The 27,683-nt window shown below is 48.2% G+C and overlaps 1 protein-coding gene and 1 non-coding gene across 8 annotated transcripts in view; one reads left to right on the top strand and one right to left on the bottom strand.

Annotated features, from left to right (window-relative positions):
* sick (sickie) overlaps positions 1–27,683 on the bottom strand; it is a 973,111-nt gene that overhangs the window by 663,401 nt on the left and 282,027 nt on the right. For all 7 annotated transcript variants that reach the window (XM_089586320.1, XM_089586325.1, XM_089586322.1 and 4 more), the window contains exons 4-6: positions 17,702–17,774; positions 15,547–15,790; positions 6,207–6,472 (exon numbers count right to left, since the gene is read on the bottom strand). In XM_089586320.1, coding sequence (XP_089442446.1) covers positions 6,207–6,472; positions 15,547–15,790; positions 17,702–17,774 — 583 coding nt within the window. The remainder of the gene's footprint in view (positions 1–6,206; positions 6,473–15,546; positions 15,791–17,701; positions 17,775–27,683) is intronic.
* TRNAI-GAU (transfer RNA isoleucine (anticodon GAU)) lies at positions 10,799–10,871 on the top strand. The gene has a single exon. It is a non-coding gene; the product is annotated as a tRNA-Ile (tRNA).

Here is a 27,683-nt window from a genome sequence, read left to right as displayed (position 1 = left end):
TTTTGCCTTCAAGCCCGTCAAAATCTATCTGGGAAATAAATGCAAAAAAAAAAATGAAAAATGGAAAAAAAAGGGAGTTCCCCGTCCGAGTTACGCCGTATAGCGTCTCCTGTAAACGCCGAACGCGGCTTTTCGATGCTTCTGCGGCAACGACCTGCGCGAAACTTTAGGCACTTATCAGTAACTCTGATCCTGAACTCTGGAGTGCGCCATCTGCCCCTCCGGGAGCCAAACACAGCCTTGCATCTTGCTGCTTTGGGAATGCTCGCGACGCGTGTACTTTTTCGTACCCATCGTGTTCCCACAAGCAGCGACCGGACAAGAGGACACTATGGGTCTTCTGGGACAGGCTCTACTTCACTACGTTCCTGTTTTCCAGATGCCCCAACTCGCATGCGAACAACCAAAACTTCGCCGACACAAGCAGTTGTCCATTTTAATATAGGTAGTTTTTAAAATAAATAATTTCTTTTACTGCAAAGTTAGCACCCCAAAGGAATTCATTGCATAAAAAATTTCCACAGAAAGTAATTTAATTTCTATAATTCGAGAGCTACTGTATTGACTCGTCGGTTCCTCTTCGTGTGCATTTAAAGGGCAACTGAAGCTGTTTTAGAATTCGATGAATTTAAGGCGGCCGAAAGTGCGAAATGTGCTGATAAAGCCCGCGAAATCGTTTGGCTCTAGCATTTGAAGTGGTGGCGTAATCGCAGAATAAAGTCGTCGTCGGCGTTCAGCTTCTCTGAAGAGCACAGCGGCGGGAAGAGGCCCCGATAATGACGTCACGTATGACGGCACTACGTTTCCAGCGAAGAAGCGGTTATTCCATGGAAGAAAACAGACTCCATCGAAGGTGAAGCTCACGATGCATTGTTTGGCGCCATCTGGCGACGCGCAGCAGCATGCAGGCGTAAGCAGCGGACATCTGAAATTTCGGCAACAATGACGTCATTGCCGAGTTTCCTTGCACTCCTCCATCGTAGTGAGGAGAAGCCTAAACATTGTCGCAGTTTTAATCGACCATTATGTCACCATTTTAAATGCTAGTGCTAAAATACTTTGCATGCTTTATCTAAAAGCTTGATAAATTCGAATTCTTGAATAACCTCGAATTCTCAGAAAACCATTTCAGTTTCCCTTTAAGGCAAGCGCCAAAGCGACACCTAGTTCTGAGAGAGCCGGTCCTTTATGGGAATGCGCATGAAAGTACGCTCGGCGGCGCAGACTACGACTGCATCCCCAGCTCGTTGGGGCATGCTAGGAGGAACCAGCTGGGGCGCTCTCAGATTAGTAGCGCCCCTGCTGTCGAGGCTAGTAAGGGAGAGGGAAGCGTCGCACCGAGCTTCGAGCCAACGCGGTAAGAGCTCCCTCACGGCCGGGTGGGACTGAGGGGGCCGCTATTCATTACCCAGGGATTAGGATCAGGTGGGCTTAATCTCCACGTGAAGCAGAGGTGGTTAAGGAAGGGAAAGGGAGCAGTTCCCGAAAACAGGTGACGCACACCGCTGAAGTCTAATGCAGCGCTGCAACTTGGGAGTGGGAAGGGAGGCTGAGTGTGTGAGAGCGGTCGTTGCACCCCGCGATGGCCACGTCGTCATCGGGGCGTAATTACGGGCGTTTCCGCAAGAATTACGACACGTGTTCGAAAGTGAGACTGCCGGAGAAAATAAAAGAAACCTTACGCACTTCTAGTGTGCACGCTTGAGACTAAAAAGAGTCGAACAACACAAAACACGAAAGGTGGTAAGGAAGGCTTCATCAATTTTCACTCCACTTGTGGGTAGCACAAATGTACTGTGCTGTCTTTGAGCAGTGACTGATTATTTCTTTTCTGTCTTTTCTTACATTTGCTGCGATTTCTGAGTGCGAGACCAGTCCTTGGGTTGGCGGCCATGGGTGCGGAATGTCCATCAGAGATCAACTTAAGAAGACAATTGAGAACCGCAGTTGGGGTTCGTGAGAAATCAACACAAAATGGGCAAAATAAATCCATAAATCTCGCACTATCACATGTTTCACAAGAGGACGTTGATTCTGCCTTCATAAGTAAGATGTTAATAATGGAAAGCTGCATCTCTCAAATTAAAAGCTGCAAAGAAAGACAGGAGAATATAAAAAGGTTAAAAGCGGTTCTGGTCGGCAGTTTTTATTTAGTCAGAGAATAATAAATGTTTTCACCCGCGCTAAGTGTCGGCGATTCCGCTTTGAAAGCAATGTCAACGCGCCGAAGGACGTGGTAGGCGCCGCAGGGGACACACATTCTTTGAAGAAAACGCGGAAATGCAAAATTGGCTTTGAGCAAGCTGAAAAGTAAAAAAAAAAAAATGCACATACACACGTAAACGCTGCTTTTAAGTGCTGCAGAAGTGCATGACGTGACGTTTCAACATTTGGCATACGCTAATAGATGGCAGCACCATGCGTAGCGTTGACGTGGGGTCGGAAAAAAGCGTGACAAATTTTAGCGTCACTTGCTATTTGTTGCGTACACACATTAGAGCACTGCACGGACCGTAATTATTGGTCCGGGCCCGGCGCGGGACTGTTAACCACTACCCTTACCCGCCCAAGCCTTGCCCAATTTCTCTAATACAAGCCCGGTCCCGGCTCAAGCGAGAGTAAACTCTGACCTAACCGGCCCGGGCCACATACTAAGTGTGTGGGATCGTCTCAAGCCAAAAACTGCTACAGATACGCTAATGTTCTTATTACTTTCAATTTCAGTAAAAAAAAAAAAGTGCTTCGCTTAAAGAACAGAGGTGTAAAATTTCCAGGTTTCCGCTTCCGGCTGAGTAGGTCTTTTTTATTTTTCATAGAAGAAAGTAAAGTGCCTTGAATACCAAACATACGAAATTGCTGAAAATAATCTACCGAATTCCATTGCCTGCCCTATAGTTTCGGGTATAATTTTCGTAAGCATATACATGTCAAACAGAGTTACAACTTTGCAGTCGGTTCGCCACCGACACGCGAGAGGTCACTGCGAGACCATAAGGCAGCGAGTTGTGCGCTGTAGTGTCCGTTCAAACCACAGAAGCCCCTTCTCCCACGGTCACCCGTCTCTTACCGTGCAGCAACAAAAAAACGCAGGAACACAAATTTGGGCTCGGATATATTACTTAATGGAGATGCCATCCTTTGCAGGTCCCATGCTTCGCTGACACTGCGCTTTATCGCTATCGTATCTTACACAATTTGTTTAGGAAGCTTTTGTAAAATAAAAGGGCACGAAAAATTAAAAATGAAAAGGTGGTAGTGTTCTAACGCAGTTAAGCGGAGTAGACGTGTGAAAGCATGTTCTTAGCCTGGTTGGCCCATGGTTTTGCTTTGCTGAGTCCTCGGAACGTCTGGCGGCGATATTAGTTCGATAGTGGTATTAGTTGCTGAAGACGACGGCATGCAATGGAGAGCGCGAAAGTGTGTTGCAGTGCTCTCATTGCAGTGCATTGTGCTCTCGTGAACAGACCGGCCACGCTTACCTGTTCGCGCCGCCGAGGGTTGGAAACCCAATAGCAGCAAAACATATTTTGTTTCTTATTATTACTAGATCAGGCTTCAGCAGTGAAAAAGATTTTGTAGCTTTGGACGTTAAGTAGATTTTGCGATCTAAAAAGCTAGGAACTGAAGGACAGTAGAGGGAGGTCCGATAAATATTGTGTTTTCATTATGAAAACTGCATAGAATGAACGCAGAGAACGAAAAGAGAGGAAGTTCTCGACACGGGTTCTATGACCTAAGCATTCTATGACCTAAGCCCAGGAGAAGGCCCGGATTTGATCACAAGCGCAGGCGCCGCTTTGCTCCTAGAAACCTGCATGAGTACCATCACGAAACAGAAGAAACAATACCATTGTCAGGAGACTCGTTAATACTGAGTGTGGAAAGTTACACAGCAAAGACATGTGCTGTAGACGAGGTAAGTGTGATGCATTCAGAACCCAAAAGTTAGCACCAAAAGAGCGAAGACAGTCTCAAAGTTCCTGCAGGTCGCACGCTATATTGGATTGATTAAACAAAGAACAGCGTGATCGGGGATTGAAAAGACACAAAATGGGTCTTCTAAAGCCAAACTAAAAGGCTGAAGCTTACTTTCCCGCTGTGAAGAGTGTTATGACCGGATTAAGTGGCAGAGTTAAAAATTTTCTGTTCTCTGCGCTGTTACACTACAGCTTCCGCGCTTTGTTCTGGCTCTATTATTGCTACCATTTGTCAAGTGTAGCAGTATAAAACCCGAAAGTAACTTTTGCTTTTATTTGACTGAAATATTTACTTTTCGTGCTTCGACGGGCCGTTCAGTAGCAAGCCCTCGGAAGCCTGCGATAACAAGGGCACTTTGAAACAAACGCTGCGAATCTGGCGCTCTCGTTAAGGGAGAGCTTTACAGATGTCGGCGAGACACGTTGAATGTGGCTTTCTTCGGTCCTCATTCGGAGGAGTTCGAGCGTGGTTTATTTTCGGATGAGGGTGTATGTCTTTGTTTCAGACAGATTGCTCTATAAAAGAGCATGTTTCGGTGAGCGAATGGGTGAGTGAGTGAGGGAGTGAGTGAGGGAGTGAGTGAGTGAGTGAGAGTGAGTGAGTGAGTGAGTGAGTGAGTGAGTGAGTGAGTGAGTGAGTGAGTGAGTGAGTGAGTGAGTGAGTGAATGAGTGAGTGAGTGAGCGAGCGAGCGAGCGAGCAAGCGTGTACGCGTTGTGTTGTTCAAAACGAGTTTAGTCCTGTAGAACGCCTCATTGTACTACTCATAATCTTGACGCCATAATCATAAATCATAATCATCAATTTCGTGGCACACGCGAGCCGTCTGCCACATCAGTCTCGATTTATACGGAAAAGATGGGCACTCCAGGCTCCATCCACTTCAAATCACACACAAAAAAAGCCACCAGTGAAATGCGCCCTCCAAAGATGCCCTTCTACAAGTAGGAGCGATATGAGGCGCTATATCAACATATGCAGTCAAGGATGACACCCATAATTTGCGTGATATCATTTTTTCTAAAAACAAGTTTCTCTGCAAACACATCCTTTTAAGGCTATCTCGAAGCAGGTGGAAAGATGAAATTTAGCCCTTCCTGGAGTAGGAAATTACTGTTTCCTTCCATACTGCCAATGCCTGCACATGCGGAGTTTGTTCACGGTGGCAGTGTACGGTGAGTGGTCATCTTCCGGACGATATCGCTGAAACTTGTAGAGGAGATGAAGATGGGAGCCCTTAGTGAAGTTGAGCCGTTGTGACTGCATATATTATAATATGTAGAATAATTCGCGTAGCTTTAGGAAGCCAGCAGCTATTAGAACACGTATAAGCGAACGGTCTTCACATGGAGCACCCCAACATCGTAAGACCAAAGCGTGGACAGCCTCATGCGTCTGAAGCTATTAAAGCCACAAGTTAAGCCTTGGAATCGGTCTTGTTCCACATCTGCGCAGGTTCCACATCTTGCGCAGGCTGCAAATCTAGAGAAACTGTTAAGCTAAGTCTGACTGAAGTTAAAGACCAGACGCTTGACACATTTCAAACAGCCTCCTTACTCTAAGTCATGCACTACCTCAAACTACTGTCCTTTGTCTCTTGCTGAGCAGGCCAAACATGTGACGTCATCTGATGTCAGAGGTGTGCGTTAGGAAATCAGCCCGCGCTTGCGGCTTCCTTTCCTTGATTTTTTTTTTGTTTTTCCTATGGAAAGAGCCTGCCCTCACGGCTGCGATGTTTGTACACGGTGGACGCCCGGCTGTCGGGACGGCCAGATCGGCAAGAGCTTAACCTTCCCTTCTAATTAGGTATCCAGCCATACGGCTTACCTGGAGCGCTCCAATAGCGTTACCGAGAGCTTAGAAGATCAGCGGTGCCGACGGGAAGCCCTCCCTCTGTCCTGTTTGAACTCGTGAGTTGTTCGCGAATTTTGATATTTTAATTTCATGTAAACATGCCCGTGGGGAGACCACTGGGATTGTTGACTCAGCAGGACTAAACGACTCGTTGAAGAGCTCCGTAGGATAGATAGATCCAAAAGAATCAGTTTTCTTTTTGCTCTACTTGTGTGGGACTAAGTCAAATTAAATAACAGTCAACGGTTATGTTCACTTGCTTTGGCATCTGCGAAAATATGTGGCATACTGAGAACGCGCGAACTTACGCTCTCGAACGCTGTGGTAAACTCGGCCCTAAAAAAGAAATTGAGCGGCAATACGTGGATTCGCTCACCAGCGTTGTGTCCGTTGCTGGCTGCCGTGGGCAAAGCCGCGTAGGAACCAGGAGCGGGCGACGTATGGTTCTTGGTGGCCGCCGGAGAGCCCACAGTGGCGGCGGAGTTGTTGCTGGCGTGCAGCAGCAGCCGGTTGTTGCAATCGGCAGCGGGGGGCGTCGTTCGGCGCTGCAGCGTGCCAGCCCCCTGGGCAGGCGCCGGTATGGCGCTGGCGGGGCCCTCCTTCACGCGAGCTTTCGTGCCGGCGCCGTGCAGAGAGGGGAGCCTGCGAGAGACAAGGAATGGAGGGGGGAAGATGCAGTTTAGGGATGCGCCAGACTGGGGATGGTAAGAGGAGAACTAGTGAAGAATTTGGGGAGCACTGGCGGAAAGGAGTACAAGAAAGACGCGATTTGGGGATGCAGCAGACAGACAGGACAGGAAGGGAAGAGCTTAAAGGACTGCGGGAAACTATGCAAACGCAAAGAGCTAAGCGCGAGAGGCGACGGAGTGCTAGCAAAAGAAATGTACCCCCTTTGTCAAAAGTAACCGAGCAACAGGTTTTCCCTTCTCAGCTGTATAATGAAGTCGTTACGGCACCCTTAAAGACCAAAAGGTGTCAGAACGTGAGAAAAAGAGCTCAACTTACTTTACACATATTCATAGTTTAAGGGCTGCCGTAAGTGCTTCGCTACGCGGTTACGCGGCTACGAGACACACCACCTGTGCCCGATAACTTTTTACAAAGTGTGTGATGAGAGGCTAGTTGGTAAGACATACTGAAGACACAAAACTACGCAGGAAACAGGACATAGAAAAGAAGCAGACAGGACGAGCACAGGACGAGCTTAGACATTTTTACAAAGACTGTACATCCCCGAGCATTCCCGATAGTTGTACTTGGTTAGGCGCTGCTTGTGTGCAGTTCATTTGAAAGGTCAATTTGTTTCACCGCTTGTGGGATGTTGGCGAAAAGTTGTTTTTATGAACTGCAGCAGGGATTCAGTTACACGTATTGTCTTATCTGTACTGTCCAAGCCTTGTTGCCGTGGCTACTATGTCTAGATCCAGAAAAAACTGCGCACAGCGCAGTAAGTCATGAAAAGAGCATGCAAACAGTGCACCTACGGGCCACTCGAAAAAAAAGTAGCAGCAGCTATTTGGAAGCTTCGACACAAATAAGGAATATGGTTACCCTCGCATCCAGAACGAAACTTTTTACGACGAAAGGAACGACGCGTCTTTTTTAATAGCCGAGAACTCTAGCATCTGGGAGACCAGAGAAAAAAGGCCGCCACCGTCTGGAACATGTTGAAGTAACGAGCGTTAGCTGTTTTTTTTTTTTTGCTAGAACTGATATGAATGCGAAGAAAGCACACGGCAGGTGGTTGTGTCCACAATGCTATTGTAGATGGCGCGACCAGTCTCAAAGCGAGACGTGCTGCTTTCTAGTTGCTGCCACAGATGGCGCTGTGGTCTAAGGGTGGTAGCAGACCCCCCGAAATCTCGAAAAGTGATGAGTAACAGCTAACGCTCTTAAATATCTGTCAGCAGAGGAAGCTGCGAAGAAGCTCGCGCAAAGAAAGTCGTTAACTCCTTAATACCCTGAGTATGAGCAAATCATAGAAATCATTACCTTTACATTTCACATTAGCTAATGCACCTACATTCAAAAGAGAATACGAAAAATTTGCTAGCGCAGCTGAAGTTCGCGAAATTGGCATGTTGCGAATTCTAAATCCGAAGCATTTGGTCCATTTTGTGCACTTAGTGCCGATTATGTGAAACGCCAACTCGAAGGCGACGAAAGGACTTGAGCGCACAGGTACCGAAGAAGATTTTTATTCAAGACATGACCTCTTGCTGCGACTGTTGTTACAAATTGAGAGAATGAATATCTGAGCACTAACTAGAAGTCGAAAATTTTCGCCTCCTTTTTGTTCGCACATCTTCCTTACCATGAGGTCAAACGTTTTGATCGAAAAGTGCTATCTTCTGAAAACATGTTGACATGAAACTATGTATGAAAACTGCCTGTAGCGATGAATACACGGCGTTCAAACGGTATGTCGCGAATTGCCGAAAATCGGCGTTAAAGTTTTTAAACCGAAACAAATGACAGATTTTTAGTAAATCATCCCAAACAAACCAGTATTCCGCGGCAGTCACGACTCATCACTTGTCTTAAATCAAATTCTTACCTCGACATCCTTATACTCGCTCTCCCTACGAAGCTGCTGCTTCGCAACTGCTGCTTCTGTTGCCCTGCCGCCGCTGACAACGTTGTATACTTTCCCCGTATCCACTCCATATCAGTGTGCGGTCTGACCGCTTATTTAATCTGCTTCTATCGCGCTTACTGCGAAGCCATTCGTGGAATGGAATCCAGGCAGGGGACATCAAGGCGAAATGCAAAAGAGGCGATGTGCTGTGCAATGTCAATGCAGGTTAATGGACCTGGTCGAAATTACCACAAAGCCCCCCAGTAGCCCGCCTCTTTTTCTCTTTGTCTTTCCCTCTCTCCTTCCGCATTCTTTCCCTCACGGAGAGATTGAGCTGTCCGCTGCGAGTGAGATAATTACTGCGCCTTTCCTTCCATCACAAAACATTTGCATTTTCGCCGGTAGTCAACTACCTGCTCTATATTTGTGCTAGAGGTCGTCATTGCCAATATGCGGAGAGTAAGCTGCAAAATAAGAAAATAATTTTTTCTAATTTGATTTGTTTTGTTTGTTTTAGCTTGCCTAGGCTTTAAAGTTCATGATGTACATCTAGAAAAGCTTTGTTCCGAACCCGAATTTAGCGTCTGTCGGTATTTTCGTGTTCCCTCTGATAATGGCTCTAGAACCCAGCTATAGGGTCCGCACTCTATTCTAAACAGCTCTACTTCATGCGCTAATATGTGAATATTCAATTCCATTTCCTCTAGTAACTGTGGTCTGTGGGCCATTGTTGTAGTACATCGTATAACAAAAGGGAAGAGCTTGGCATGCATTCTAGGTGCCATCTATGGCTTGGTCTGATGTTTTCTTTTATGGGCCACGCCAAACGGCACACTACCACTAAAATGAGTTCCGATAAAAAGAGTGTGGTATAGACTCGGCAGCATATTACACAATTAAGTTTAGGTCAAACTCCCGAGGTCTGATCTTCAAGAAAGCACATAAATACACGCAACGACTTCACAGAATGCATCTTGGATAGCTGCTGTGACGGAAAAGAATGTTCCGCACCATTTTGATGACGACGGCCTAACGATGCGCTCCATGCCGTCGGGTACGACAGTACGAGCAAAACAAGGAGGTTGCTTCTACCGTGATCAAGTTTCCAGACACTCAACCTTGAATATTTTGTAGTGAATAAAGGTCAATCGCAAATAGTTAGTCTTGCTGAATTGCGGGAGATAGACACAAGAACATCCTGCTTTTTTCTCACATAAAGAATAGCGGTTCGGGGCCAACAAAAACCTGTCTTCTATAGGAGTCCATGGTAGAGAGAGGGTGTGGTTGATGGTCCTTTGCGATCACAAAAATGAACAAGGGAGGGGAAAACCTCAGGTTGCTTGAGCCAACGTTTCGACAAGGGGACTTGTCTTCGTCTGGCCCAGACGAAGACAAGTCCCCTTGTCGAAACGTTGGCTCAAGCAACCTGAGGTTTTCCCCTCCCTTGTTCATTTTTGTGATGTCTTCTATAGGGTAATATGTGAGACTGATAGCTATAGCGTATCAAGTCCTTCCACAAAAGCGCCCACTGACAGAACATCCGGATCACGTGACAATGTAAATGAATGTAGACAAGAAATTTGAGGATTTAAGTAAGGGTGGATGCATGATAAGAGCGTCCTATTTGGTGAGCGCCATTAGACTCAGTGTTTTCTTGTTCCTTTCAAGCTTTTCCTAAACCATTTTTGAAAACTTAAAAAAGTAACATCTTGTTGCCCCCCACCACCCCCTCCTTTTTTTTAAAGCACAGTTTGGAATGCTATTTAGGGTGTACAGACATTCAACCCTAAACTTGGACCTTTCGGTCAGTTCACTGCTATTGCAGCGCTAAACCCTGAACGGTTTCAATACGTCAGCATAGCAGCCTCACGGTGAACAAGTGTTCGGCGTTGTGTTGTATAAACTTGCCGCCGCCTGCTTCCTGGCAGGTAGCAAGAATCACCTGCCATGGTTGGTGCTGAGAGGGAAATTTCTCTTTCGTCTTGTAGGGGAGAAAAGGGAAAGGCCGGAAGAAATCTACCCTTCCGGCGTTGTCTTTTGTATTCTTGGGCAAAAAAACCTGTGCCTGGCAGGTGACGAAGTGGAGGAAGGGAAATCCCCGTTGCCACTTGTAGGAGAGAAGAGAGAATGGTCGTAAGGTGGCTGCCACGGGAAGAACCCCTCAAAAAATTTCGACGCATGAAACAGCAAAAATGAGAATGACTAAAATGGCTCACCAAAATTCGAAATCACTAAGCATTACTGAGCGAAATGAAGATGACTACGCATGACTCTATGACTCAATGACTAATTTGCTCTCGCGTTAAAAATTTACTCCACCTTGGGGGAGTCTCCTAAGTTTTGACCAACGCTCTTAGCACTGCCAGTTATTAATAAATTCGCTCTTGCCCTCCCGGTTAGCTCAGTTGGTAGAGTGACTGCTCCGATAAAGCAGTGGTGCGGGTTCGAACCCCGAACCAGGAAGAATTTTTCTTTAACTACGAAGTTTATGTGGAAGCTGTATACCTTTCCTTTGTGGCCGTGCAACTACGCTTGGGTCGATGCTAATGAGTAATTTGCTCCTTATTATAAATTTACTTTACGCCTTGAGGGATTCCCCTAAACATTTCACCGACTCAGAAAAGAGCACAGAAAAGTTGCTGAGTAGTTTGTTCAGAAAAGCTGAGCATAGAACCTTCTATGAGAAAAGAAATACATGACAAAGTATACACGAAGATATGAAGAGCAAACACAAAGAAGCAGAAGGCCAATAAAAATCAAGGAGGGGAGCTAATGCTAACTATTGTCATCGCATTATGATGATGATATAGCTACAAATATCTAGGTGTACTAATAACTAACAATCTTTCCTGCAATTCGCAGTTAGATAACATATGTTCGCCCGAGTTTAATAAGATGTTTTCTGAGGCAAAAGCTTAGAAATTCTCCTAACGTAAAACCATTGGCATATAACACATGCCTTAGGCCAAAGCTTGAACATGCTTCGATAGTATGGGATACATTTACTAAACTTAACAGTAAGAAAATACAAATGATTAAGTGAAAGCTGTTCAGTTTTTTATTCAAAGTTTACAATCACCGATTCCCCCAATGAGCTCATGGCGGCTGATAATATTGAATCATTTGAAATCCGAAGGAGAACACACTGTCTTAATTTTCTTTATTATTTACTTAACCGTAAGGCAGGTTTGAACCCTTCTCAGTATCTACCCCTTTTCACGACATGACATACTCGACATCATCACATTTACTAACTAACAGTGTTGTTTGCGAAAACTTCCTGTTTTAAATATTCATGTTTTCCGCGGACAATATCCATTTGGAATCATGTTATGGCATTGCCTTAGTTTAATGACACTTGCCGCTTTTTTATGCACATTTCTTTTTACTTAGTTCAATATCTTTCTGCAACACTCTTCACGATAAATACCTGTCCTGTTTAGTCCCTGACAAGGTTCTGGAGTGTGCACTAAATAAATAAATAAATAAATAAATAAATAAATAAATAAATAAATAAATAAATAAATAAATAAATAAATAATTACACGCGCACATAGCTTCTTCACTGAGGTCTACCATTCATGCGTTCACAGGCTTATTTCTTATAGCCCTCTTGTAAGGCCCCACCTCGCGGCGCGCGTTGCAATTCCAGGTAGCCCACTGCAGCGCCTATAATGCTCGCAGGTGTAGCCAATACACAGAAGTATGCGCAAAAAACTACATTATTTTGCGCCGTTGCAATTCTTTTACACCTTCACAGAAGTTAACAAATGACTTCGGCGACTTCCAATTCTCGCTGCATGCGTGGCCAGGCTTGGGCACTTTGCCGCGGATAGGAAGGAGTAAATGGAGCGCCATCACGCCACCGTTTCCTGCCGAGAACCGCCGGGGAAAACTCCCAAATAGAGCGTCTATTTTTTATTTTATAATTTATTCCAGTAGAGCTTCCGCACCCTAAAAGCAAACAAAAGAAAAAGAAAAGAGGGAAACAAGAGCGAGCAACGCAAGAGTAATGGCGGTCTGCATGCGCATCCCCTGTGGCAGGTCACAAACAGAACCCGGAGGTGGAATCTTTTTTCTTTTTTCGTTTGGTCACCCAGAGGTAAGCATCACTGTGCTTTGAATTTTATGCGCTTCCAAAGCATTCTTTTTTTTTTTGCATGCGAAGCAAATTGTTGCACCAACTAGTTCGTGATGTGTTCTTCAGAAAAATGAAACTCTGCTCCAAAAACAACGACGGCTCGACTCGAACGACGGTGAAATCAAGTGCAAAAAAAGAGGGTAAGGTAGTTGCAGAGGGCTGCAAAATTCCATCCTAACTCGAGAACTCGACTATGGTTGTCGGTCTAAAATGTACTGCCTCATCCTTCTCATGTAAACGACTAAGTTGTAATAGTAGGGCGCTTTCACGATGCCTCCCTCTTGTTCAACGACTGCCCGGCTTGTGTCAACGCACACATGACAGTGTTGCAAAATATCCTCTATGGCGCTGGCACATTCTTGCTATCTCTCTCTGTGTATTTTTTTTTTGTGCAACCACTGCATTTCAGCAAGCACTAGCAAGCAGCCAGCCCTGGGGGACGGTTCATCAGTACCGTGCAGAGTTGCGAAGACTTTGAAGGCGTCCTGCCGAGTGTTCGGTCATGGTGCACTATGAGACACCAAGGCGCTCTATCGGCCTCCCGTTGTAAAACATGAATACCTTGTGGTGTTCAGGCATGACACGTGACGTTACGCATGCTTGTGAATGCACGATCCCAATTAGTAGACACAGCGACGGAATTCTGAGTGGGCGACACGCCGTATTGCGCGCACATTCAAGCCCACCTCTGTGCCTTGGGCGTGCTGCATGTAAATAAACAAGGATGGTCGTGCGCCCGTAAATTACGTGGGAAGCATCCGTGCGCGACAAGAAGTGGTAATATTGCGCAGTAAACAACCCCGAAGGCGAGGTGACAGCGGGAGGAGTGCAGCCGCCGGCACAATAACGCTGGCGAGTGGTGAGAAAACGGCAGCATTGCGCGAAGAGCAACAGTGGGCAAGAAAACAGTGGAGGATAAAAACGGCAAGCGACAGGGAGCGACCAGGGTGCAGGAGAACCGGGATATCGACCAGAGATAGAATAGGCTGTTGTAGGTGGCGCCACCTCTTGTTGCCTAAGCGAACGCAGCGAGCTCGGACTGATGGAGCTGCACGACAAAGGAGGGCGCTAGCTTACCAATATTAGAGCTGCGGCGGCGTTTATGGTTGGTTAGCAGGAAATGAAAAGCGCGGTAATGGCCTCACTTCTCGGTGGATACGTCAACCGCGCTGTGAAGGAAGAGAGGAAGGTGGGAGCTAAAGAAGGAAGAGAAATACTGACAGACGATTGCCATAGTGAGTAATGCGGAGTTTAAGCCAGCTTTGCACACGTCGCGTGACATGCCTCCTGCCAGATGGCGTGGTACGCTATAATAACTCTTAGAGTCACTGGAATAACTTTCAGATTAAAATTTTCCAGTCACTCTAGTCACTCTCCAGGGTCCTGTGTGGCAACCACTTTCCAGGTGGCGCTTCTCTCTGGAACTTGAGAACCGGTTACGCCGACAACGCCGACGGCAACGCGGAACGCAGGAATGGGCGCATAAGAGCTGCGCTCTAAGAGAGGTGCCGTAGTGGAGCTGCGTACTTGATTTGCTTTTTCCGTTCTTTGCTTACTCAACAATTCTTCATTAGCACCCACCTGAAAGCGTCGTACGGTTACGAAGAAACGCCTAAGCAGTTTCCTGAGAACCGCGGCAGTTGAAGCAAAATTTGTGCCTGCCTAGGTATTCCTTCACATAGGTTGACGGCAGATAGTCTTCTAAGGAAGCTGAGCAGATTTGCTGGGTCGCCACAGTGGCTATACTCAGATTGATGCTCATGAGTATGCACTCACAATTTAAACTAGAGACTCCACCTTGGCGGACTCCTCCTTAAAACATTGGGTCTCTCCTCTTCTGGTCTGAGTGCCTTTTGCTTATCAACAAAACATTCTCTTTGAGCAGATGGGGCGCGAGAAGGGGTACTTTCCGGTTACGGCATAACACTTTGACTTCGTTTGCCTTAGAGAAAAGTCCTCGAATAGCATCCGCAGTAAGAAATAAACATAAAAACTTCTTGACTTTTTAAATCCCCGCAGTCATTGCACAAAACGTTGTCTCGTAATCTTATGACGTCATAAACCACTTGCCGACCGACGCCATACACAATGAAACCTTTTGCCTTGAAAGCAGTGCGCTTTAAAAACAAAAGGAGTATATAGGGAGTGAATTGACCTCTAGCGCTCTCTTTTAAATAGGTTTGGTTTGATTTTATTGGGGTTTAACGTCCCAAAGCGACTGAGGCATGGGGGACGGCGTAGTGAAGGGCTCCGGAAATTTCGACTACCTGGGGTTCTTTGACGTGCACTAACATCACACAGTACACGGGCCTCTAGAATTTCGCCTTCATCGAAATTCGGCCGCCGCGGCCGGGATCGAACCCGCGTCTTTAGGGACAGCAGCCGAGCGCCGTAACCACTGAGCCACCGCGGCGGGTCCTCTTTTAAATAGGGAAGTGCACTAAGGAATGGCGGGCTCACATAAATGCGTATTAAAGCGAAAGCCTTTAATGGCTCATAGCGTCGTCCGTTAACAAAGCGTGTCGCAGGCGTTTAAGTCGAGAACTGAAAAAGATAGAAGAAAACAAATGGTTGCTTCGGATAGAGGAGGAAAAAGTGAACCTAGAAGGCACGTTTGATGACTGTAGATTAATTACTTAATTAATTATAGGCAAAAATGTCGACATTGCGTCGATATAGCCACGGAAACGGTGTGACGTCACATCCACCGGAAGGCGTTACGGCACAATGATAATTGCTACAGAATGGTCGGTAAAACGTCGGATTTGTGTCAAATTAGATGGAAAAAATGTGTAATTCAGGGTAATTAACACTTAAGATCTCCGAGAGATGTACAATGTAGGTATCGACATATCCACGGGAACGGTGTGACGCCACATCCACCGGAAGTCGCCACGGCATAGTGTCCTCTGCTTTCGCCTCTAAACACTTCAGTTGCCAAAGTGTCCTCGCAATAGTGTTGTCTAGAGTGTAGCTGCCCAAAACAGAACCCCGCACCTGGAGCAGTTGTTGGGCGCGTGCAGGGAGGCGGCCATCAGGTCCGGCGGGGACTTGGCGCTGGGCGCCGTCGGGGAGGCGAGGCTGCCGTGCGAGCCCTGCAGGTGCTGCCTAATGGCGCCCTTGGTGGTCGCCGCTCCCGAGGAGGCGGCCGCTGCTGCTGCCGCCGCCTTCTGCGCCTGCTTGTAGCGGGACAGGCTGAAGAAGAGGCCCAGGATGGCCTTCAGGTTGCCCTCGCGGATCTCTGCGTCGGAAGAAGAGGGAACAGAAGCAAGGGTCAGGCGGCCGCAAGCAAAAATCGAGTACAGACAAACCCATTAAATTTGGCGCATTGATTGAAAATTTTTTTTTCGTGTTAGAATTCAGCATGGTGCACTGTTGGGAGAAAAACGAGTGTATAACACGCGCTATTGCGTGGCTCGTTGGTTTCGCGAGTCTTTCCATGGTTTTCGCCCAGAAGGAGCGCCATAGATCGAGACGAACATTGAAGCAGTCACCTCCGCTCCTGCATGAAAAGCACGCGCTGACAGAACGTTGCACGACAGGGAACTAAGAGCACAAACTCATGGGTAAATTGGTACGACACAATTAGTGAAAACAGCGCACCTACACAAGGACGAGGGAAGATGAGACAAGGCACAGCGCTGTGTTTTGTAATATCTTCCCTCGTCCTCGTGCAGGTGCGCTGTTTTAACCTTTCGGGAAATCTAGACGAGGCTCGAGGGGTATTCGCCTCTTTCGCCGCTGAAAGTACACAATGCGGCACTGTCGTACTGTGAGGCTTGTTATGTACTCTTTCAAGAGAAATATCCGTACGCTGTGAGCGTTCTGCATGCTTTATTGGTGCCTGTGTTGAGTAGAGAAGTAACCTTATTTTTCTTTGCACTCTAGCGTAGAGTATTGCACTGAGGAATGATGTGTTTGTTTGGTGTTCTCACAGCCTGACACGATCGTTATACCTGAATTGACATAAATAAATTTATGTCTACATAATGAAAGCGTTGGATTAAAAAATAACTATGAGACAATTTATTGTTTGCCAAATACCCCTTGCTTTGGTATAAGGAGCATTTAAAAACATCAGGCTGCTGAATCGGTAATGCGCTTGGAGCCGAAAACCAACGCCTAATCAATCAAACGCTACGTTAAGTGGGCTAGTATTTTTTTTTTCACCCTCCAAACGCGTGAGCGGAACGATTTAATGAATACGAAAGCTCAATTTTTGTTCACACGTGAAACATGTCCAACAATTTCTCGCGAAAAATTTTCGAAATTGGAAAATCATACGATACTTTTACGGAAATGTGGAAGGTAATGGTCCATTCGTCTGATATGCGGTGAAATGTTCCTTTTAAAATGTTTCCATCGGTCGCATCGAACAGTTAAAGCTCAAACAACAAACTAATTAGGAACCCTTTTGAAGATAGCAAAACATTGAAAATAAAACAAATTTAAGACTACCGTCAGGTGATCTCTGGATATATTGATTATTGTAGTGAAATATTACTTTGTATGAAAAAATACGTCCGTAAAAAGTTTAATTCCCTCTCAAAATTGCATTTGTCCACAATTGTTGGGTACGAGACATAAAGAAGCCGACTGCTAGCTGTCATGTAGATGGAATAACCTTCCCGATAGGTAGTTCATGAAATTGCTCCGTGTAATGACGAGAAGTAATGAGTGATCCTTTTCTCACCAAGTTATATCTCGCATGTTTGTATGGGTCTTAAGGACCTGAAATTTTGCTAATTCAGTGCAGTACGTGCAAACTGGTAAGAACAAAACCTCAAAGATTTCTCATACCTTAGCATTTATACCACCTACGGAGGCTGTAGGCAGAAGGGAAATTGTTCCTCCTCTCTCTTAACAACTACGTCACTCTCAACCAGTCGCCTAGCTTCTCTTTTCCGTAGGCTCCTTCGCTCCCCATTACAGCTTTCACCTTCGCACCTTCCCTGTCCATTGACTGAGGCAGGAGGGCTATCTGTGCTGCACCGTTCAATGGATGCACAACACAAAAGGGCGAAGGTACTGCCGTGTAAACTCAGGAATTACAGTTAAGTCATTACTTTATGCGAAAAGTTTGTAATTTTTTGCTCGTTAGTTAACGCGACTTGAACATTCGGTAAAACCACAATGGCGAACTTTCACTCACCCTTCGATGTGACGCCGTCGAAGGTGACGCCGAGGGACCTCAGGTGCGTCAGACAAGCGCTGATATTGTTCACCTGCACCAAGAAAGAAAGAAAGTAGAAATGAATTAATAATTTACCTGTCACGCTGAGGCTGTCAGTAGCTCCAGAGTCGTTCAATACTATTAGCGCTACTGAAGGAGTCTGGCAGTGGTTGTACTGAGCAAAGGGGCTTTAGTGAAAATAAAAAAAATATGGATCACTTTAATTGTAATGTTTTTAAAATGAAGAGGACAAATATGAATTATTTTGCCCGCATTGTAGTTCATGATTCTGAACATTACCGCACTCGAGCGTTAATTAGGGGCTTTTGCTTTTAAGAAGGGTAAGCGAGTGCTCGTGTCGGTTTATTAGTTAGAGGTATTCGTTTAAACCATACACATTACATTCTACCAGAAGGCTCTGTGCCGGATAGCTCGCGCTCCGAAGGAGGGCCGTCTTCGTTCATCCTAATGATGATTAGCAGATTACAGTTAGTAGGGGCTCAGCCTTCCAACTTAACTTTCGAACCGACAAGCCTGCACTAGTAAGTTAGTAAGGTCTGCAGTTTGTTTCAGTTGTCATGACATGGCGACCATAGATCGTATGAGGGAGCGCACAGTTCGCCCACTTCAAAGTGGTTTTCATCAATGTACTCCACCTCAGGAAAGCGTAAATTGGCTTAAACCAAAAACGGAGTCTGTACTTCGACTCGTATCTTCTCGATACGAGGTGAAAGGTCAATAGGGTTTATTTGGAATCGATATTATGGGAGGCTGGAAATTGCACAGCCAGACTTCTCGGCAGGGGTGTAAACAGTACATCGCAAAAAGCGGCTTTTCAAACTTGAAATTCTCAGGAAACATCGGCGACATTTTGGCGTCTCAATGCGCTGCCTGTTTTGTCAATTGGACCAGAACTGCTTCTTTGCGTAAAGCTGTCCAAGGCTTTGCTCCGTTAGTAATGAGCACCGCAGCTTGCTTTCGATGACGATCCTGGCAACGCTAGGCTGATTCCTCAGCACGCAAGCGATCTGCAACTTAAAGCGGTCGACGACCTTGTCTTCGTGACAACTACCACTTTTGACCACGGAGGGCGTCTATGTAGCAGTCGACTATGTGACTTTCTCTGCCGGTGTGCGTTACTTTGAGGGTCTTGTTCTTCCCGACAGCTGCTTGACAGCCCACGACCACGTAAAAAATAACATGGTCGTGGGCTCTCAAGCAGCTCAACGAAGCGTCGTCGGCGATGGCGTATACTGTTTACTTCCTCCATCCAAGCTCACCAAGCTGGCCCGAGGCTAATCAAGCCAGCCATGTTCGGAGAGAAAGGCATGGAAAATGAGGGGACTGAATTTAAATGGCGCAGGGGAAAAGGCAATGATCCAAATTAACACAGGGTTCGGGACAATTCGGGGGAGCGAGGGAGTGTCGCGTACGTTATAGAAAAGAACGGGTAGGAATAAGAGTGTGTTTAGGTGTATGCGCTAAAGAATATGTAGTCCTGGGGTGGGGAGAGGTTTGTCCGGAATAGGAAGTTTACGAAGAGTTTCTCTAATGTTGTCATACAGAAGATTTATTTCTTGTTTGCTGGATAAGACTGGAATCCCAGCCGCCCGGCGTTGAAGTTCGCGGGCGAGGCGACGCACGAACTGACTTCCTGGAATTCCAGCGTGACCAGGAATCCACCTCAGTGTGAAAGGGGGGGGGGGTGTAGTAGTTTGGTGAGAGCTTTTTGTAGATCATCCCGAAGTTGTGCAAGAATCCGACTCGTATGAATTGCGCTTACAGCCTGTATTGAATCGGTATATATGGTATGTCCTGAGGGGTTAGGGGGTTCTAGGGAGAGGTCCTGTATACTGGTCATTTTCGGGAGGTTCTCTGGGGTGGCTGTAGGAGAGGATCAGTGTAAGGTTCTGTTGTGTCCCCTTATTGCTTTTGTGTGTGTGCGCCCCCGCATCCTCCTCCTAACGACCACTCGCATCCTCCTCCTAACGACCACTTGCCTTTCGTCGCACGCTGTCGCCAGATGCCCCCCCACGGTGCGCCCCCGCACCCTCCTCCTGTTCTGGGAAGCCACTCCCTCCCGTGGACGCTTCTCCGCTCCCTCCTTTCTTCGGGCGGCCAGTTCGGCTCCTGCCTCGGTCGACGCTGGTCGCACCCTCATCGGCTTTAAATAAACGAAGTCTTAAAGTACCGTGTGCGTCTTTCGCTGCATTCAACACAGCGACCGGACACGACAGTGGCGACGAGAAAGTGGATTCGACCCGCGCTACGCAACGCTATTGACAAGCCATGGCTACGCGAGGGTTTCCCAATCAGATACCAGAGTTCAACGGCTCATCGTGGTCATCGTGGGTGGGACGCCTTCAGTTCTACTTTGAAGCTAACAACATCACAGACCCAGCCTTGAAGAGGGCCAACCTGCTAACGCTGTGCGGGGAGCAGACCTACGATACTGTCTGCGCCCTTATTCAGCCAAGCACACCAGCGGCAGTGTCTTACGACGACATCGTAAAAGCGCTGCAAAAGCACTACGACCCAAGGCCATCCGAGGTCTACAGCCGGGCTCGCTTCCAACGACGAGATCAACTGGGAGGAGAAACTGTGAGCGCCTACGTAGCCGCGCTCAAGAAGCTCGCTGCCGACTGCAATTTTGGAACGCTGTCGACAACAGCTACCGGGCAGGAGGGAGACGCAGCTTCTTCTGCTAACACCACCATGCTTCCCTTGGACGTGATGTTACGCGACAGATTTGTGTGCGGACTGAGTGACGAGTCACTGCAGCAGCGCCTGTTCGCTGAGAAGGACCTCACATTCAGCAAAGCTTACGACATCGCCGTTCGAGCGGAGAGCGCCGGTCACCAGCAGAGAGGGATTCGCCGGAACACCGAGCCGGTACACCAGACAAGCAACCAGGTGCGCAAGCCTTCTGTTGTTGTAAAATCGGTCAAAAAGGCACAACGCTGCTGGCGGTGTGACGACCAACACAACCCCCAGGGATGTCGATTCCAGTCAGCCACGTGTAATTTTTGCCACAAGCGAGGGCATATCGAAAGAGCATGCATTACGAAACGGAGACTTGCCAAGATAAAGTCACCTTCCCAGCCTAATCACAGCGTCAACGCCTCAGAGAATACGCCGCTATCTGATCTCCATGGAGCAACATCAGCAACACCATCTGTGTTGTACGACCTGAACACCATGAATCTCGGCACGCGACCGAAGATTTTTACAGAAGTAAGCGTACATCACCAGCTGATTAAGTTCGAGGTGGACTCCGGCGCAGCCTGTACTCTGATCAGTGAGGACACGTTCCGAACTTCATGGCCATCTGACGCACCCGCCCTGCAACAAGACGACACGCACCTGCGAACGTGGTCAGGACAGAATCTGCCACTATTGGGCTCTGCCAATGTGCAGGTTAACTACAACGGCCAGACCCATACGCTACCTCTGCTTGTTGTGAAGGGCACAGGATCAAGCCTTCTAGGGAGAAACTGGTTTTCTCCACTAGGCGTGATGATATGCGGCATACACCAGACGCCGAGCCAGAACATGGTTGAGCAACTGCAAGAGAAATACGAAAGAGTATTCTCGGAAGAGATTCCAGGAAACGAAGGGCCCCCGGTCACACTGGAGTTGTTGGACAACGCGCAACCCAAATTTCTGAAGGCCAGGCCGGTGCCGTTTGCTCTCCGAGATTCAGTTGAAAAAGAGTTGGACAAACTGGAGCAGCAAGGTGTCATCGAGCCGACGCAGCATTCCATCAAACTCTCAGCGTACGACTACGCTCTGGTCTACCGCAATGGGAGTAAACATCAAAACGCCGATGCGCTAAGCCGTCTGCCACTAGACGCAACTGTTGACGAACCATTTCCACCAGGAGACGTTCTGATGTTCGAAGCACTGCCAGAACCTCCGCTTACAGCAGGCAAAGTTGCAGCATCTACGCAGAAGTGCGCAGCTCTCCGGCTAGTTTACACAGCTGTTCAACAAGGCAACGTGCACAAACTCAAAGGGGACAACTTCGACGCTTACCGCAGGCGAGCTACAGAGTTGAGCACCCATCGCGGCTGCATCATATTTGGGTCCCGAGTTGTGATGCCGAGAGAACTACGCGCACAAGCTATGTCTCTCATCCACGCCGGACATCGGGGCATCGTTGCAATGAAAAAGTGTGCCAGAAGCTACATGTGGTGGCCTGGCATTGACAACGACATCGAAACAGTGGTGCGAGAATGCAAGCCTTGCCAGAGCAGCCGGAGCGCCCCGCCGAAAGCTCCTGTCCCAGAATGGGAAAAGCCAGACACACCATGGCACACACTGCACATTGATTTTGCAGGACCAATTGAGGGCTGCACTTTCCTTGTGGTCGTAGATGCCTACACAAAGTGGCTTGAGATAAGGCAAATGGGACAGACGACTTCGGCAGCAGTCATTGACAACCTCCGATCACTATTTGCAACGTTCGGCCTGCCGCGCAAGGTAGTGTCGGACAACGGAACACCGTTTGTGTCTGCGGAGATCCTCAAGTTTTATCGCGACAACGGGATCTCATCAGTTACATCGGCCCCCTACCACCCAGCGACAAACGGACAAGCCGAGCGCTACGTAGCCGAGCTAAAACGCGCCCTTGAAAGAGATCAGACAGGCTCGCTGCAGCGCCGCCTTGCGCGCTTTCTCTTCAAGCAGCACACGACGGTTCAGAGCACAACAGGCGAGACCCCCTCGAAAATGATGTTCGAGCGTGAAATGCGAACCCAGCTCACAGCCATCCTCCCCGAGCCAAAGGCAGAGACGTTCCGGGAAGAAAAAGCAATTCCGCGCTGCGGCACGCTTAATGAGGGGCAGCGCGTCCTCGCCCGACAGTTTCTGAAAAAGCCACGCTGGGAGGAAGCTACAATTGTCAGACGCATAGGCCTGCGCTCTTGGCTCGTCAACATACATGGCACAGTAGCACGCCGACATCTCAACCAGCTGCGTAGATTTACGACGCCGTCTGAGAGCTGTCCGCCAGCGGAGAGAGCACGTGCACCATTTTCCCACATAGCCTGGCACCTCTTCCCGGAAGAAGAGACTTCGCCCAGGACAGACCTAGGAGACACAGCGAACAACAGCCAGCCTACAAGTGTTTCTCCCCCGAGCGCACAAAGCCAGCGCGCCTCCACGCGTGAGCGCCGACCCCCTGCACGATACCAGGCAACTTTCTAAGGGGGAAGGAAGTGTTGTGTCCCCTTATTGCTTTTGTGTGTGTGCGCCCCCGCATCCTCCTCCTAACGACCACTCGCATCCTCCTCCTAACGACCACTTGCCTTTCGTCGCACGCTGTCGCCAGATGCCCCCCCACGGTGCGCCCCCGCACCCTCCTCCTGTTCTGGGAAGCCACTCCCTCCCGTGGACGCTTCTCCGCTCCCTCCTTTCTTCGGGCGGCCAGTTCGGCTCCTGCCTCGGTCGACGCTGGTCGCACCCTCATCGGCTTTAAATAAACGAAGTCTTAAAGTACCGTGTGCGTCTTTCGCTGCATTCAACACAGCGACCGGACACGACAGGTTCAATGGTGTGTGCCTCTACATGGTTGCCAGTCGTAATTGAATAAGCAGCTGCTCCAACGTGAGTTCGCGATGCGTCTGTGTATACTATCATCGAATCAATAGGACGAACATGATTGGTAACGCGAGAGGAAGGTTTTTGTGTGTTCGTATCAGCTGTAATGTGTTTTATAATAGGGGCGATTCGGTGGTTGCCTAGAAGTGGGGAAGGAAGGGTAATGGTAGGGAGGTCAATAGGTTTGGAAACAAATTGCATCTAGTGTCCCTGCTTTGTGCTGCAATTAAACACGCGGGATTTACCGGTAACGATATTGTATGAGATCTCCTATGGGTAAGGACAGTCTTGTACAGTATAGGCGCTGAGTGGACGTATGTACGGGAATGTGAAGTAAGACAACTGTGCCTTACATTAGCGTCCTTTTAGCCATGCTGAATACCGACATAATGTTTAATCTCGGTTCCAGTTTGGATCGGCATTGTTATACTGCAGCTGCCATAGGAGCTCTGGACTAGAGACGCCACTTACGAAGGTTCTTAAGACTTTCAAAGAGCAGTCCATAAATGTTTTAGCTCTCTCTTTCGTATTAAAGTGACGCGATTCTACGCGCCGACTCCGCCAAATACCTCAGAGGAAGACGACAGTCGACATCGACACGCGCTCTGCCCGACGGACAACCAGCGCTCGTGGTAGCACCGAACGTGAAAAAGAAGATTCCTCCGCAAAGGCTGACCGGTTTGCCAGAAATCCCTCGCAGTGGGTATGCGCCATTTTCTAGAGGACAACAACAACAACAACAACAACAACACCGTGTCCGAGCCCTTAAAGCTGTGCAGCATGAGACGCTCGAGGTTGATGAGCAAAGCCCGCAAGACCCACTCGGACAAGTCGTCGGCTGCTGCATCTGCGGCCTCGTCGCCTCGCTCAGGGTCGGAATCCTTCGACTCAATGCACGCAATCCCGGACACCAGTGATGACGGGAAAGATTCTCCAGCCAAGGTCAGCCGAGGCTCCGTTCAGGGCGAACGTCGCAGGTCCAGCGACCAGGAGCTTCAAGAAGGGAGCCACGGACAGAGCGGCGTTCCCTCTCCAGGAAGCACGTCTACTGGTTGTCCCGCTACACCCGACGACTCGAGGCGTCAGTCCCGAGCTAAAGATCCTGATGAAGGCCCTTCTTCCAGGCATCGAACCGGCAGTCGACGCCACAGCCGCAGGAAACAGAGCGATTACCCTCGCGGACATGATCTAAGCTCCGTCAAAGCCAGCCCTGTCATCGGCTCCCCGTCCAAGGTGGTCAGCGACTCGGACAAATTAGCGGCATCGCCACTGTGCCCTTCGCCAGGCGATGTTGCCCCAGTAGATGAAGACGAGTACCGAGACAACAATACGGAGGCGACGGTTTCCTCACCAGCGGTAAAGAAAAAAAGGCCCAGTGCATCCTCACTGCGAGGAAAAGAACACAGCCACCGGCATTACCACCGACAAGGACGTCCCAACCGCGCTGACTCCCTGGGCCAGAACGACGAAGCGATAGCGCCTGAAGCGCTCCAGGCCACTTCCCATGGTCGCGAGGCTGATCAATCCAGCAGGCGAGCTAAACGTCGATCCATGCCTGTAGGCTGGAGGTTCAGAAAGAAAGCAGCTTCCGAGCCAGGGATACCGCCTACCGTAACTTCACCTCGGGGCCTTAGAGGATCCGAGGGTGACGAAGCCACCTCGCCAAAGACACGACCGTCGACATCGCCAAGCGTGCAGTCTCCTGCTGGACCAGCCACGGCGAGTGATGATCAGAGCGTCGCTACACCTCCCTTATCGTCATCGTCACCGAGGCGCTCATCGACCCACTCGTGGTCCTCGCTCTTGGCCAGAGACCCGAGCGGTGGTGCGACGCCAATGATAAGCCTCTTGTTAACTCACCTAAGGCGCTCGTCGAAGGATTGGCACGGTCAGGAGGTGACGGAGGCTCAGCGCCTCGAACACCTGACCACTGTGCCAGAGATCCAGTGGGCGTGCGCGGAGCCGGAGCCAAAGGCGCGGTCGCCCGGGAGTCCAGCAAGCGTGCCCGGCTCTAATACTGAGAAGGCGGGCAAAACCGTGAGCTTTCGAGGCGACAGGGAGGACACCGATACGATGCAGGTTCCTCGGGTTCCCCTGACAGCCGGCCCGTACAAAAGTAAGCCGGATGGTGGATGCATTAACAAAAATTTTGAACAGCTTGATCAAGGTTTGAACGGCCGCTAGAATATCCCCGGGCCTTATACAGTGATGCGACTCCGAAACGAAGCCTAGCGGTGAACGTTTGACGCCTGGAGTTGCACGCAATGGTGTCATTGATGGGCCCTAAGTTTTTATGGTCACATATTTTGAAGGACTGCAGAATATGCAGGACTGAATTATAAATAGAAGGAATAGTCAGTATACAAGAGCATTTCGAACGCGTGGTGTCAAGTGTCGTGACACTTGAATTTGCAAGAGCACTTACATATTACAAACAGTGAATGCGCACGGAAGGGACCAGCGGTACTGCTACGTTCGCATGAGCAACACAGGTGGGCACGGGTTTAATGTATTCAGCCAAATTTGAAAGCTCGATATTAAGGACTTACCATACGATGTCAGTCCATCCCTAATTCGCTCTGCGCCATGCGGAGGCGTTTCTCATCTTTTGTGTGCGTCTAGGCTCGCTCTGTAGCCTCCGAACTATGGTCCCTGTGCTCATAACAATCTTGTTTAGGAGCAGTCGTTTTACGTTTCTTATTAGTTGTGAAATATAGTTTTTATTATTAATCGCGATTTTCATGTCATGGCACGAATTATAAAGAACCGCCTTACTGAGATTTGACAGCAGGGTAGGAAATTGCAGGAAGTGAAAATTAGCACAAAGTCCTTTTCAATGGTGCAGAAAATAGCCTGAAATGCTTTATTGTGACGTAAAAATCCATTAATAGATAGCAACTAAATATTGCTCAATTTTTTTTTTGCGGTGACTTCTGCGTTTACATTCGCAGCAGCTGCACTGACCATTCCTGGGGATAAAAATGTTTTGCTGACGGACTGCAGCTGCTGTGTCCGATTCCGCTAATTTTGAAGCACGCTAGTCCCTCGGTTTTTTGGTGACGCTTTTTTTGGTACTGCGCTATAGGAAGATGAATAGGAAAAAGGGTGGGCCTGTCGACTGTCATCAGTGCGATCACTATCACTGTGGCATTTGAGAAAGGAAGGAGGGGGGAGCAGTAAGAAAAAATAGAAATGAGGAGGTGAAATCATTTTAGCTACAGGGCAGCACATGCATACTCGGATAAAATGCCGGCCGGGCCACTCCTCCCTGCCCCTTCTCTCATTTAGCAACGTCCTTCTATATCCCCCCCCCCCCCCCCCTTTTCCTCAAACTGTTTTCCTACTTTATTCAGTGTTGTAGTTACGGTACTTTTTTTTTTTCAAATGGGCTGCGCTAAATTTCACAGAAACGATCTGGGACAGGGACAGAGACGACGAACAGAACGAGTGCTAAAATTTCAACTGTGTTATTATTCAGACGGGATAGGCTTCTATTCGTCGTCTCTGTCCCTGTCCCAAGTCGTTTCGTCAAAGTTAGCGCTACCTACTCCAAAAAAAAAAAATGTTATACCAACTAGCCCCAACGGTCGGTTTATTGTAGTACGGTCCTTTAATAGCCACCAATGTGAGAGATTTTCCTCCGTATTTAGGGTACCTGTTTTGAGGCAAGCAATAAGGAAGTATATATTGAGCTGAAAATCTATAGTGTTAACGCGGGGCCCGTTGAGGATACGATCTGCGTGGGTCGCGGTGTGACGTGTGACGGAGTATGCGCTTGCGAGAATATATTCGTCATCATGCGATCGAGGTAAACTCTACCATCTGGCGGGCAGAGCATAGGCAGACTTGCTGAGGTATAAGTTTGGACGTTGCGGAGCAATTGCAGTTCACACGGGAGGGGCCAGAACCGCTGGAACTTTTTTCACCAATATTACTGGGAACAGGTCGCGAGCGTTAGTATTTTGTTTTTGTGGAACGCTTTCCTATTGAAAGAAAGTTACTAGCGCAGGCAAGCAATGTTTCAGAAACAGGTGGTTTCTCACACACTGCTAAGGGCACAGACCGAGAGAACAGTTGGGTGCTAATGAGAAATTTGCTTCGTTACTACAGAAGGCTTTGCGGCGACACGGCAAAAAGTTAACAGGATGGTGGGAACCTTGTGTTAAATTTTAGCATAAATGTACGCCGCCTAGAGTAACTGCGTCGTTGTGCGATGCTGACTGGTGGTTAAGACACTCATTCCAAAGGGACCGGCAACATTATGCGCGCACTCTCAAATATCACCGGTTTCTCCTCTTCCTGCAGGAAACACGTACAATCTTTAGTAAAGCACAGAAATTGTATTAGAATTTGTCATTTT

This window comes from Amblyomma mixtum, chromosome 4 (assembly GCF_055824585.1).
Source record: "Amblyomma mixtum isolate Tamu chromosome 4, ASM5582458v1, whole genome shotgun sequence".
Lineage (NCBI taxonomy): Eukaryota > Metazoa > Arthropoda > Arachnida > Ixodida > Ixodidae > Amblyomma > Amblyomma mixtum.
This window is presented reverse-complemented; position numbering and strand designations above follow the sequence as displayed.